This window comes from Bos javanicus, chromosome 11, assembly GCF_032452875.1.
Source record: "Bos javanicus breed banteng chromosome 11, ARS-OSU_banteng_1.0, whole genome shotgun sequence".
NCBI classification, from domain to species: Eukaryota; Metazoa; Chordata; class Mammalia; order Artiodactyla; family Bovidae; genus Bos; species Bos javanicus.
The window spans coordinates 36,309,177-36,323,926 of record NC_083878.1 but is presented as its reverse complement, the minus strand read 5'-3'; the positions used below and the strand labels follow the sequence as shown (position 1 = coordinate 36,323,926).

Sequence of the window (14,750 nt, the reverse complement as noted above, 5' to 3'; positions counted from 1 at the left end):
AGACACGACTGAACGACTTCACTTTCACTTTTCACTTTCATGCATGGGAGAAGGAAATGGCAACCTGCTCCAGTGTTCTTGCCTGGAGAATCCCAGGGACGGGGGAGCCTGGTGGGCTGCCGTCTATGGGGTTGCACAGAGTCGGACATGACTGAAGGGACTTAGCAGCAGTAGCAGCCGCAGCAGAGAAGGTCTAGAGTAGTGCTTAGTCTTAGATGTGGTCTTTATTCCGAGGGCTCTGCCTTTTGGATTTCTTAGGTAGATGCCCGGAGTGTTAATGAGGTATTGAAGTAGCAAGCCATGTGGTTTCACCACTCTGAGCGGGCCAGAACTCCTAGAAGTTCCACTGCCCCTCAGCACTGTTTGTCTTCTGGTTGTCTGTTCCACTCTTAACTCTTTAGCAGTTCTCTGGTAAAATTCATCTCCCTTGTACGTGTGTAACCCGAACCTCAGGAAGGATTCTTTGCAGACTTCCACAGTGGGACTTCCCCTCTGCACAGTTCTCTTTTCTTTTGGGCTTTGCCCCACCAATTTCAACTGCTTAAACTCTGATCTCTTCCTCAGCTCAGTGGACTGCTGCACTCTTCTGGGCTGTTTCCTGTTCTTGGAGTATTCTTTCTTCAACCTTATTCTTTTTATGCCTGGACTTTAGCTCACTGCCCCATAATCTAGAAATGTCCCCAGGCAGATGGCTGGGGTCATCATGGATCTCACCTCATGTATTTCCTTCCCTTTCTTTAGGAGTCACAGTCTTTTGCCTATGGTTTAATACTAGAAAAAGTTGTTCTCTGTTTTCTACTGTTACAATGGCTCGTTTAGTGCCGTTATATTGTCATATCAAGAAATACAGTTCTGAAACCTGTTCTGTTTGGAGAGGAATGAATTCTTAAAAAGAGAAAATCTCATTTTATTTTAGATATTTATGTTTCATTCACCTAGTCAATGCTTATTTGTTGTTGGTCTTCTGTCTGAGATTGGCCTTGAGCACGTAAGGGGAAGGAGACCCAGTTTCTCTCCTCAAGAAGCATAGTTTCCTTATGATAAGGAGGAACAAATATTAAGTTCAAGTTTGGGTATTTTTTTAAATTAACTTTTACTGAAGCATAATACACTTGGTCATGGAATGGTTCCCACTGCCCCTCCAGTTTGTTAACTTGTTATATAAGAATAAGAAGTTACTCAGTTCTTCCAAAGGAGAGGCTTTGATGGTAGTGTTACCAGCCAGGGTTCTTGGCCTCCTTAACCAATAGAAATTGATCAGAGGCCAGACTAGAAATTCAAGCAAGGCTTTATTGGAGCCCCTGCTGTAGCAGTGGGAGTGAGAACAAACAGCAGATTCCCTTGCTCATTTCCTGAGTGGGGGCGAGCTTGTTCCTTATGTGGGATGTGGGTAGGAGAGTGAGGAGAGTTTGGGCCAGAGGAGTGGCTTAGGTAGCTTGCCAGCGTCTTATGTGGTGTTGTGTGCAGGGGGCCTGCACAGTACCCTACTTTTGCCCCCGACCCCCTTTTGCTCTAGGCTCTTCAGAAGTGGCATTTGGGTTTTTTAGTCTCTTTTGTCCAGAATTTGCTCCATCTATGCACGCATACAGTTCTTTTTAGTACCACACAATCTATTGCTATTGTTGCTGGAGGAGATGTTTGTCCAGGTGCAAGCATGATAGTGGGTCTTAGGTCTCAGCCTGTCTCAGTAGGGTGTAAGTTCTAAATACACTTTTCTAAACCACTGTTTTTTAATTATTACCTATTAGTTAACCAGTTGCTTTGTTTTGAGATAATTAGCCAAAGGTATAAAAATACTACTTTGCCACTGAGAAATTTTTTCACTAGACATACAGAAATCAGATATCTTAGTGTATTTATGATACTAAAATTTTTCTCTCTGACTTCTGTACTGTATTTAATAAAACAAAATTTTTTTTGACTTTCATTTTTAGAAGGCCAGCCTAATTCATGGAAACAATCTTATTTTCACTCTGTTTCATATATCACCACTGACAACCTGATAATATTCAACTCAGGGTCTTGACTGTAGAGTGATTTTTGCCAGCAGTCACTGATAATGATGTATGAATTGGATATGAAACAAATTTACTTCCTTTCTATCCTGACCTCCACCCCAAAATAGGTTGATTTTAATTGATTATAGAAAAATAACTTAGCTTGAAAAACTGTCATTCTTTGCCTGATAAAATGTCCTTGAATATTCACTTAGAAATAAGAGAAGTTAGGTTAAACTACTTCAGTGATACTATCTCAACCAAGGTGTTTGAATATCTGAAACCTTCCAGTATAAGAGAATTCTTGCTTAAAGAACTTCTTTATCCTCATGAGGGAAATTTAAGGATTTTATCTTCCCATTGTTTCATCTATATTACCATTTTTCAAGTGTGGTCCTTTGCCCGAGTGTCTAGTGCCTTTTTAACTTTTGACTGAGACTTGTTGATTCTAACTTCTTGCCTCCTACAACAGTAGAAGATACAGAATAACTGTATGCTTGAAATGAAATTAAAAATCTTGTTTTTCAAAACACGTTTCCCATCATCAGGCACAGAAATCAGAGCTTCCTTTATACATCTCTGCTATCCTTGTAGGTACTGATATTTCTTCAGTTACAGTTCTAAAAAGTTAGTGTAATAGCCTGATACCTACAGAATTCACAGTGTACATAATTTGCTAATGGTGTGTGTGTGTACTTATTTTGTTAATGTCCAACTATCTTCTGGCGTTCTATTTTTTCATTAACTCCTCCAGAATTTAACAAAATATTGTGGTGGATAATACTGTTAAAGTTCAGCCCCACTGTTTGTTGTATCAAGTTAATAGCATTATACCTATGTCCATCCTCATTAGGTAGGGTTCAGTTCGGTTCGGTTCAGTTCAGTCGCTCAGTCGTGTCCGACTCTGCAACCCCATGAATTGCAGCACGCCAGGCTTCCCTGTCCATCACCAACTCCTGGAGTTCACTCAAACTCATGTTCATTGAGTCAGTGATGCCATCCAGCCGTCTTGTCCTCTGTCGTCCCCTTCTCCTCCTGCCCCCAATCCCTCCCAGCATCAGAGTCTTTTCCAATGAGTCAGCTCTTTGCATGAGGTGGCCAAAGTACTGGAGTTTCAGTCTTAGCATCATTCCTTCCAAAGAAATCCCAGGGCTGATCTCCTTCAGAATGGACTGGTTGGATCTCCTTGCAGTCCAAGGGACTCTCAAGAGTCTTCTCCAACACCACAGTTCAAAAGCATCAATTTTTTGCCACTCACCTTTCTTCACCGTCCAACTCTCACATCCATACATGCCCACTGGAAAAACCAGAGCCTTGACTAGGCGGATCTTTGTTGGCAAAGTAATGTCTCTGCTTTTCAATATGCTATCTAGGTTGGTCATAACTTTTCTTCCAAGGAGTAAATGTCTTTTAATTTCATGGCTGCAGTCACCATCTGCAGTGATTTTAGGTCTCTATAGGCATGCAAACTCTTCCTTCAAATAATCTATTGTAGTGGCAACTTGGGAGTTATTCGTTTCATTTACTGTAGTGAAATAATATGCATTTCTTTAACAACACTCCTAAGTTTGTCTGGAGTCCCCTTTTAGTTCAAATAAGCAGAGTTCTACTAAATTTTCATTGGTTAATAAAAGAACATCATTGTAACAAAGATTGTTGTTTATTATGCTAAAAATATCTAAAGTACAGACTTGGAGTATTATGCTTTCAGTTTGCTTGTCAGTTACTCTTGTCATTTGTGATGAAATGGTAATAGTAGCCAAGGTTCCAATTCTTTTGAGACTGTTTCTCCAGACTGATGCTGTTTCTTCTTACCTGTTCATCCCATGCCCCTTCCAGTTACATTTTTAACAAAATAGAAACATATTGTCTCCATTATCAGAGAGAATAAATATTTGCCTCTTGCTTCCATTTCCTCTATATCTTTTAAGATACAATTGACAATAATTTTGTGTGTGTCCCAAAAGAGTATATATATTACTGGATTTGGGTTGAGATAATTGTGATAAATGTTTTATACTTGAACAAGGAGTACACATATGTTTTGATTTGTTGATAGGAATGTTCACAGTATTGTGAGTTCTGGGTGAATAAATGATGGAAACATCACCAAAGTGCCCAGTCGTACAAACATGCCTTTTTACTGATGATAATTTTTTTAACTGCTGTGTTGCAGCTGTTGAAAATGGACAGATAGATGTGTTAAGGCTGCTGCTTCGATATGGAGCAAATGTTAATGGATCCCATTCTATGTGTGGATGGAACGCCTTGCACCAGGCTAGTTTTCAGGTAAACTCTGCATTTATTATTTCATTTCCATGTAAATTGTGTGTTTTACCCTTTTAAAATGACAATTCTATACAGTCTTTGCTTCCTACTTGCCTGTGATTTATGGTGGTTCATGCAGTACAGAAAGGCAGTCTAAATGGTAATGATCATTCTGAATAAGCCTGCTGCTCTAGTAGTTCTAGCAGCTTTGGGCTGCAGGGATTATGTAAGTTTTTCAAATGTTGATAGCATAGTTAAGAGGCCATCAGAATATTTGGGATATATAAATTGATAGTGAGCAATGGCTTATTATATTTATAGCACTTTGTTTAGATAACTGTGATAACACCTTAGTACTTGGGCTTGCAAACTAATTTTGCAGGATTTTATAAGGATTCTAATTCCTAGAGATCGTTGTTTTATCTGTTTATGTTTAATGGGCTAGCTTAAGGTACAGAATAATGATTAACACTTTCTTCCCATTGACCAAAACACTTTAAAAAAAGAGTTTTCCTTTAGTGAGGATAAAAAGCACATATACACACAACAATAAAAAAAGAGATATCTTCTATTTTTTTTGTTTTGTCTTATTTAAAATATGAATCTGTGCCTTAGGGAAATGCTGAGATCATAAAATTGCTTCTTAAAAAAGGAGCAAACAAGGAATGCCAGGATGACTTTGGAATCACACCTTTATTTGTGGCTGCTCAGTATGGCAAGCTAGAAAGCTTGAGCATACTTATATCATCGGGTAAGACTGATCCTTTGCACTATTACGATCATGAGTTTAATGCTGTTTCTTCCTAGGAAAAGTAATTCTTAACTAAATATAAATCAGGTTCTGAAATTTATTGTTTTATGTTAGTGGTAAATAAGAGTACGTACAAGTTAATTTGTAAGCCTGGTTACTAAGTCTCTATTAACTAACATGATACAATGCGCAACTACTAACTTACCTCAGGAGAACCTCTTAATGATCTATTGCTAAAGCAGGTTTATTGGCAAGTTGAATGATGGGGCTGTCCTTCATTATAGCTACTTGAACGGTTCCAACTTTCTCGGGTACATGACTAATACAGTCTTAATTAATCTTTTAGATAGCTATTTTGTACATTAACCCTCTGACTTGTGTATTTTGGTTAATTGTGTGATATTTAAGTGGGTTTATTTCAAAGCCTGTTTACACTATTATGTTAATAAATAGCAACATAAACCTGCTTAAAAGTTTTTCAGTGACAACCATTACATATTCAGCACTGTCAGAGAAGATGGTGTTAAGGTGGCATGCTTATTACTCTGTGAAATTTCTGTGACCAGAAACATTTGTTATATAAGGGCTCTTCAGTTCTTCTGACACCATTGCTGTGCGCACAGTGCTAACCTGACAAAACATGGGTAGTCAAGAGCAGATGGGAGAGACACCAGATTTGCCACCACACAATGTTTTTTTAATACCTAGGCTTTTCACATATCTTCTATAATATCTAAACTTTTAATAAATTACCAAAACGAAGTTTATTTAGAGCACATATTTTCTTATTTCTGCTTTCTCCTTATAAACCTTGAAATACTCAAGTTGACATAGTAAGCAAGAGAAACAAGCATTCGTTAAGTGTAAAATTAAGATATGTTACAAATATCAGGTCTGTAAATCTTTGGAGTTGAGATAATCCCTAAAATCATTTATTCAAGCATGTGTTTTGTTGTTGTATTAAGAATCCCAGACTCCGAGCTGTTTAAGTGACGTGCCAAAGATCTACAATAGAAGCTATTCACTGGTGGAATCGGGACTCGGACACAGGACTTTGATTTCTCATCTTCCTTCTTCTGTGCTGTACCTTCCCACAGACTGTCATGATGCATTTTATGACTTCCAGTCCCTAAAATTCCAATTATTAGTGTGTAATACTTAGAATGAAATAGGTTAAATTGCAGGTTAGTTACTCTCTCCTCATGCTAAGCCTGTCTCCTGGAACACTAAGCACCTGTTTTTTTTTTTTTTTGTCCTCTCTGAATAGTTATGAACAGCAAGTTGGAAAGGTATATAGGTATGTTTATAATGTAACTATACATGTTTCTAACTCTTTAAAATGACTTTCAGTGAATTCTTCCTCATTATCCAACTTTTTTTATCTGAAATTTTACAAAGACTGGTTCCTTATTCTTATACATTAAAATTGTCAATCAAAACAAAATATTGCTTAAAAACGAAAGTTAAGTAGGTTTCTTTTTTGACTTAATCTTTCCTCAGCTATAGTGTTCATTTCTTTCTAATGATGACAGTAGGTGAGGCATCCACCTTGTACAAGTCAAGAAGATTCAATGTATCTAGACGTGTTGAATACCCAGTTGGAATTTCTGACCCTTCCGTGAATTCTGACTTACCATTTGTATTTTGCATTGTTCTTACCCATGTCAGGGCTTTGGTTTATTCAAGGTGTATTTATGAAACCTCCTTTTAAATAAAAAATTGTCTTCCCCCTTGAGGATGATGATTTTTCCACTGAGGTGTATTCCAGAAATTTAAACATTTTCATGGTCATGTATTAACACACACATACTTAGCATACTTAGCACATTATTTGTCAATGAGAAAAGTTTGAGGAAGTCTGCTATTTTTGAAACCTTCACAGAAATTGAGGTCACTAAACTTTTTCACATCTTTATACGTTTGCTTCTAAATAATTGATTAGATTTATGCTTAAAAATTCAGCGTAGAAACCCATTTAAATAGAGCCTTTTCCTTTTATTGTGGGCTCTGTTCATCACACACTGGTCATGAAGAAAAGGAATGTAATAGAGAGTATAGTCAACATTAGTTTAAAGTTATAGCCCCTGTGTATATCATTTCTGCTGGAATTTTTTTTATGACTCAGCCTGAATCAATTAGTGGCATCTATAAAGTCTGATAATTTAGATTTTTTTTCTTATTCTTTCAATAATGATCAGAAATGTTATCCGTATTTGATGATTTGCATTTTTTTTTTAAATGATTGCTTATTAGACCCTCAGAGTGTTTGTTGGAGGAAGGATTAGAATGAAATGAATCCTTCATAGGGTAAAATTCATATTTTAGCTTAAAAATGAATTCTAAAATATTAATCTTTTTTTTCTTGTTAACATAAAAGCAAAAACAATTTAAATGATTACCAATAAGAAATTGAAAATTAATGTTTCAACAACAGTATCCATTAAGGAGGACAATCTGTTGTACTATGAAAGCCCTTTTAAGGCAGCTGCTTTGAATTGTTGGTTGCTTGTCTTTTTTTATTTTTGCATTAAAGAGGGTTATATGTTAAATGTTTTATTTTAGGTGCAGATGTCAATTGTCAAGCCTTGGACAAAGCTACTCCCTTGTTCATTGCTGCTCAAGAGGGCCACACAGAATGTGTGGAGCTTTTGCTCTCCAGTGGGGCAGATCCTGATCTTTACTGTAATGAGGACAATTGGCAGCTACCTATACATGCAGCTGCACAGATGGGCCATACAAAGTAAGTGCTAAAAATGAAAAGTAAAAATGGTCTCATAATTCAGAGCTAGTAAGAAATTAGATCTTCTGGACCAGACCCTTTACCTCCAGGCATAATCTTTGATATTCCCTTCTCTACTGATTTGCTTAATGGTTGGGTCCACCCCCGCATCTGTCTCCCATGCCATCCCCTGAAGTTCTTAGTCTTGCACTTTCTTAGAGTGAGGCAGAATGGCCCAGGAGACTGTCTCAGGGTGTTAAATCTTCCCTCTGACTTGCTTAAGCTACTCTTCCACTCCTTTCCAGTTTTATCCTAGACATCTTGAGGTACTGATCTGATGACTTTATTCAATGTACTTATATTACCTCCCTGACCCCAGAAAGGTTTTGGATTTGTGATCTCTGTTGGAGTTCTTTTTCGTGGGGTCTAGGCAGTCCTCCACATCTTGAACCCTTTGACTGGACTTCTCTTTGTCTGATTTCAAATTCAACCTGGTTCTTTATTCTGCCCCTGTTACTCTTCTTCCCTAGCCAGAAACTCAAATGAAATTTTTGGGGAGAGAGAGACTTAAAGAAAGTTGAAACTCCCTGAAATTGGGAGTTCTAAGAATCTTAGAAATTATTAAACCTGGTTTTACCTTGAGAATATGGCAGCCTATCTTAATATAGATTGGTACCAAACAGTTTTTAAAAGTATATATTTAAAGTTTTTAGAGTCTTATTACTGCAGTAGTAATTTTTATAGCTATTGTTGTTGCTATTGCTGTTGTTGCTGCGTCGCTTCAGTCGTGTCCGACTCTGTGCGACCCCATGGACTTCAGCCCACCAGGCTTCTCCGTCCATGGGATTCTCCAGGCAAGAACACTGGAGTGGGTTGCCATTTCCTTCTCCAATGCATGAAAGTGGAAAGTGAAAGTGAAGTCGCTCAGTCGTGTCTGACTCTTAGCGACCCCATGGACTGCAGCCTAGCAGGCTCTTCCATCCATGGGATTTTCCAGGCAAGAGTACTGGAATGGGTTGCCATTGCCTTCTCCCAAGCTATTGTTAGTATTATTTAATTTAAAAAGTAATAGTGAAATGGTCTTGTCTTTAGTATTTAATATGTTTGTATAGTAGAAAAGCAGATGCTGTAATTAGGTTATTATGCCACTAGGTGTCATGGTATTTTACGGTTTTCTTAAACATATTTGTAATCTTTGTTTGTGCCTTGTTGAAGAGTTTGGTCATGGACAGGAAGGCCTGGCATGCTGCAATCCATGGGGTTGCAAAGAGTCGGACACGACTGAGCTACTGAACTGAACTGAAGAGTATATTTTTTCCAACTCACTTAAACATTTTTAACACATTTTTTACATGTAAGAGACACTCGACAGGTTCTTTATTTTAGCAAAATACTTAGGTTTAAAAATTTGATGTTTTTCTTAACTCTTGGTATTTTATTTAATCATAAATCTACAGTTATACTCTGAGCTTTAAATTGATTTCAGAACCCTCTTGAGAATTTACCCTTATTTGTTCTCAATTTTGAGAATTCTGTTGGTCACTGATGATTTTCTTCATAGTAAATATAGGTTCTCCTTAAATATTGTTATCTTAGTCCTATTTTACCTAAGGAAAAGTGGCAAGGAGAAAGAATGTTATAAATATACTTTGGTGTAGCTCTGCCTTTCTTTTCCCAGAAAGAGGACAATTTCTGGCTTATATTATCCTTATAGTGTAGGCTAGTCCCTTCTCTCCAGCTGAGTGCTGGAGGTAAGTCTACAAATAATCTAAGAACTTTTTTAATGATTTTTGTTTAGAACTTTCTCTAGTTAGCAACCAGTCTTTTAAATAAATCTGCCATAACACATAAAAGAACTCATCTTCTTTTCTGAGAATAGAATATTTTAGCAGAAATTCTGATGTCTTCCTGATGTAAATACGGTTCATTTCATGTTTCTTATCATCCTAAAAAATTCTTACTAATTAGAAAAATAAAACTTTGGTTGCTACTTTACAAAGGAAAATAATTTATTGTCTTGATATAAGTTTGTATTTAGTGTAATGAAGTTTTAAATAATTTATTAGATCCTAAAACATCTCATATAAAATTTGAATTTTGGGGACTTGAGTAGTGGTGGTAATGTAAACAATTAGTAAAAAAATTAAAAAGGACAATATTTTATCTATTTACTTTTATAGGAACATTATTTAGTTCTGTTTCAAATATGTTTAAGGGCCTTCTTATGAAGCAACAGTAATAAGCATTTTGGAGTATGTAGCTTGTAATAATTTATTGTACGTAGAAAGTACACGGAAGACAGACAGACTTCTTAAATTCAATCAATGGGTGACTCAAACTATGTCCTGTAGAAATGTCTGCAATTATGTATATACAGAAACATACTCCTGAATTTGTGTATTGGCAGAATCTTGGACTTGTTAATACCACTCACTAACCGGGTTTGTGACACTGGGCCAAACAAAGTGAGTCCTGTGTACTCAGCAGTGCTTGGAGGGCATGAGGAGTGCCTGGAAATGTTGCTCCAGTCTGGCTACAGCCCAGATGCCCAGATGTGCCTCGTCTTTGGATTCAGTTCTCCCTTGTGTATGGCTTTCCAAAAGGAGTATGTATATCTACTTTACTTTCATTCTTTTTGGCTGTATGGAGATGTGTTTCCAAATGACTTTCTTTTGTGATAAAATAGCATGTCTTAGAGCTAAATTGGGAACTTAAAAACAGAAAAACAGACAAAAACAAAAGCTTCTATGATGTACCTTTGATTGTTTCACTAATCAAACTATAACAAAGACAAGGTGATGATGTCAGGTTTTTTTCCTTTTCTCTTTGGAGCTGGATGATATTTTTTGGTGTAGCAGTTTTAGGGGAAATATTTAATATATTAAAGTAAATGCAGGAATTCTCTGATGTCTCAGATCTTCAAAACACTTCAAGAATTAAAACAAACTTTAAGTTATACAGTGACTAAGGCCTGAGGATTTAATGTTTAACATGGTGACTATAACTGACAACATTGAATTATAGAATTGAAATTTGCTTAGAGTAGAACTTAAATGCTCTCAAAAAGATAATTATATGAGGCGGTGAATGTTTCTATGATGTATATGTGTATCAAATCACCACATTTTATACTTTAAATATCTTGCAATCTTATTTGTCAGTTATACCTCAGTAAAACTGAGATAAAAAGATAAAAAAGATTTTAAAATTTGTCAAGTATTGTATTGTATTGACTGTTTCAGGTTATTTGTCATTTGAAATTTATAAGACTTGTTAAGAATCTAAAATAAAACTTTATTTTTATAGATATTATAGCACTTTTAATGTATTTGGTATATAGCATTTATTTCTGTAGGTCACACATTTAAAAATTTTAATGTTTCTTTTGCTAATCTACCATGATCCTGCAAGTAGAATAAATGAAGAATTATTGATAGATTATTGATTAGCTTCTGGCCAAACTAGACAAGATTTGTCTATCTGACTCGTAAGGTTTTAAAATAGAATAAATAAAAAAAGGCTTTATGTAAGAAAAGCCATATTGAGTAAAATCTGTGGTCCAACCAATAGTAAAGTAAGTTGTGCAGCTAGAAGCTGTTATTTTTAATGATGCAAAAGAGGTTTGTGGGCTAATCTCAAATTTCATTGGCTTTCCTAAATTCACCATTATGGATTGCTAGCTATGACTTAAAAATTTATCAAGAACTTATTTGCTAAGCTTTTCTTTCTCTGTTGTCTCAACATTTGCTGTTTAAAATAGTAGTTCATTTTTATTTGTTCTGAACTTAAGCTTCTAGGTACACACTGTACTCTGAGTATTGAAGTTTTGGTTAATCTAGTATCTGGGATCCACTCTGTGCATAACTTTCATGATTTCATAGTTCACTGTATAGTTTCTTCGGTTTTACCTTTCTAAACAGGAGGCCTAGTTACTTTAGTTTGCCTCACTAGGGCTGTACTGTTGACTTTAGTTGATTCAGTTGTCATTATATATATGTCTCCATTTTTTTTAATTATTAGATTAGAATTGAACATTTTTTTATTTGATAAGAACATAATAGTTTTGTATAGTTGTATGTCTGTGTGTCCAGCAGATCAATAATCTGTTTTAGCCTTCATCTTAGCTTTTGGAGGAATGATATTTTGGTTCTTCTGTCATAGCAGCTTAGCTCATAGCTCATCGTCTTATAAGTGTAGTTTGAATTAAACATGTTAAACCATAGCAGTGCTCCTATTAACACCAAAATACCTTAAAATGAATGTTTTTCTGGACTGAGGAATTGGGTAGAATAGAACCCTCTGGGACAGGGTATGAGGGAAATTCTGGAGAAAGAGAGCTGGAGAAAAGGTTTTCTTGATTCTGTGTACAAACCTACATCAAGCCCATCCAACCTTTGAATTCACAGGGCAGAAATTATTGACAACAAGATTTGAACTATCACCCAAGTCTCAGGTCCGAGTGGCACATTTCGTGGGGCCAGACTCAAAGCAGCATAGCAAAGGCTTGAGAACTGAATTTGCATTGAAGTAACTGTCTGTAGAGGTGAAAAAGAAATTGTAGTCTAAACCTAACTAGGTTATATACCTGCTAAAACAAACAAACACAATCAGTATTATGGTCAAAGAATTATAGCAGGACCCAGGGCCCAGAGTCTACACACAGCATTACTATTCATAATATCCAGGATACAATCTAAAATTACTTGACAGAACCAGAAAAATATGACTAATTTTAGAGGGAAAAGACAATTAACATGTGTCAACCCTGAGATGATGTAGATGTTGGAAATATCAAATAATTGTAAACAACTGTTGTAATGAGGTAAACACACTTGAAATAAATGGAAAGGTAGATATTTTCAGCTTAGAAGTAAAAATTAGAACCAAATGGACTTTTTAATAAAAATTGAAAAGTATAATATCTGAAATGAAAAGTTAGCTGTATGAGCTTCATAGTGGAATGGAATTGACAGAGGAAAGAGTCAGTTACCTTGCAGATAGACCAATATAAATTATCCAAACAGAAGAACAGAGAAAAAGAAGATTGGGGGCACAGAAAAGAACAGAGCCTCAGGGACCTGAGGGACAATATCATCAGTGTTGACATTCATGTCATAAGGATCCAGAAGAGAGGAGAAGGAGATTGTGACCAATAATGGACAAACACATCCCAACATTAGATAAGGACACAAGTTTATAAATTTAAGAAGCTAAGTAAACCAAAATATGAGAAGCTCAAAGAAAAGCATGCTTACAAAATAATCAAACTGTTGGAAACTTAAAGAAGTAACATTGTGGTTTATGGTGGTCTTTGGTCACAGACATGAGCTATTAGACTTTGTTTTTTACTATTCTTCGCAATGTTGCTATGTGAAGTGGCCCTATGTATCATAACTGAAATCTTTTTTAGTGACTTTAAAAGGACTTGTCATGTATTTGCTTCCATGTGGGAACTTATAATTAGACCAAATGTATTTTTAATTAGTAAGGTAGGTTTTCAGTAAGAAAACTCGCTGGAAAATGCTATTTGTTAGTCCATAGAGAAAAAAGCCAAAACATCAGAATATGTCTTTGATGAGGGTACATTCTCTCTGTCTTTACAGTTTACTTTTTATTTGTTTGCCAGGGCCATGGCAGTAGACTTAATTTTGAAACATCTTTGCCATTATTTATCTACCCAGTGGGAAATTTAATTGAAAGGGAAACATTTCCCAAGAGACTAAGGTGAAGAGATGGTAGCTTTATTATCACATATGCTCACATTTAATATTTGTATATACATACAGTGCACTGTGCAGTGTCTGGCACATCAGAAAAAAAATATCAAGGTTAATTCTCTTCTTCATTTCTGGAGAAGACATATCTTTTGCCATCCTCTGTTTATCTAAAAATAGCATCAATTAAACTTTTAGTCTTTGTAATACATTTACATAAGCTAATGTCAGATTCTTAGTTTGCATGTAATCACTGTACATATAATGGGAAAATCATTTGATTATTTTGAAGTTCAGTGTAAACCTGATTGAGCAAGGAAACTATCAATTCTCCCAGTAGGTTTTGTTTTAGTATTTCAAGAGGGTAACATAGACAGTGCCTGGGGAAAAAAATTGAAAAATTTGTTAATTTTTTTATTTCTTTCAATATGCATCTGAAAATTTGAGTTCTCTAGGTTACATACTTAAAATTATTTAAATTAATTAGAATTACCTTTCTAAAGGACAATTGACTAATTTTGTTTAAAAATAGCTTTTTGTTCTGTTTCTTCTTAAGCCAGTGTATGAATTTCCTGTATTACATTTACCAATTATGAATAAGAATTTGAGTTTTGGTCACAAAAATAATACCAGGGAACTTGGAAGACTATTTTCCAAAATTAATTATTAGATATTTGAACTTTCAGATATTTGGTAATAGATAATAAGTTTAGTGGTATATAAGTTTTTTTCTAACATCACAATAGTAAAAAATGTTGATCAGTTTTCACAATCAGTAACCAGACCAAAAAATAAAAAATAATTACAATTGCAAGCCATAATGGAAACATGATTAACCTAATAATATAAGGTAATTACATACAGTTTGGGGAATTAAGTAGAGTGATATGGAAAGTGGAAGTGCATACATGCACATCTTTTCGTGTCTCTCCCCCCACCCCGCCCCAGGCCAGTCTGTGTTTTTGGTTGGTGCATTTAATCCATTTACATTTAAAATAATTATCAATACATATGATCCTATTCAGAGAAGGCAATGGCAACCCACTCCAGTGCTCTTGCCTGGAAAATCCCATGGACAGAGGAGCCTGGTAGGCTGCAGTCCATGGGTCGCTAAGAGTCAGATATGACTGAGCGACTTCACTTTTACTTTTCACTTTCATGCATTGGAGAAGGAAATGGTAACCGACTCCAGTGTTCTTGCCTGGAGAATCCCAGGGACGGGGGAGCCTGGTGGGCTGCCGTCTACGGGGTTGCACAGAGTCGGACATGACTGAAGTGACTTAGCATCAGCAGCAGCATGA

General features: G+C 35.9%; 1 protein-coding gene across 5 annotated transcripts in view; it reads left to right on the top strand.

Annotated features, from left to right (window-relative positions):
- Positions 1–14,750, top strand: part of ASB3 (ankyrin repeat and SOCS box containing 3) — a 120,742-nt gene that overhangs the window by 71,128 nt on the left and 34,864 nt on the right. For 4 of the 5 annotated variants that reach the window (XM_061432354.1, XM_061432350.1, XM_061432352.1 and 1 more), the window contains exons 4-7: positions 4,174–4,286; positions 4,881–5,016; positions 7,579–7,756; positions 10,143–10,340. In XM_061432354.1, coding sequence (XP_061288338.1) covers positions 4,174–4,286; positions 4,881–5,016; positions 7,579–7,756; positions 10,143–10,340 — 625 coding nt within the window. The remainder of the gene's footprint in view (positions 1–4,173; positions 4,287–4,880; positions 5,017–7,578; positions 7,757–10,142; positions 10,341–14,750) is intronic. The other variant, XM_061432353.1, reaches the window with a different exon arrangement.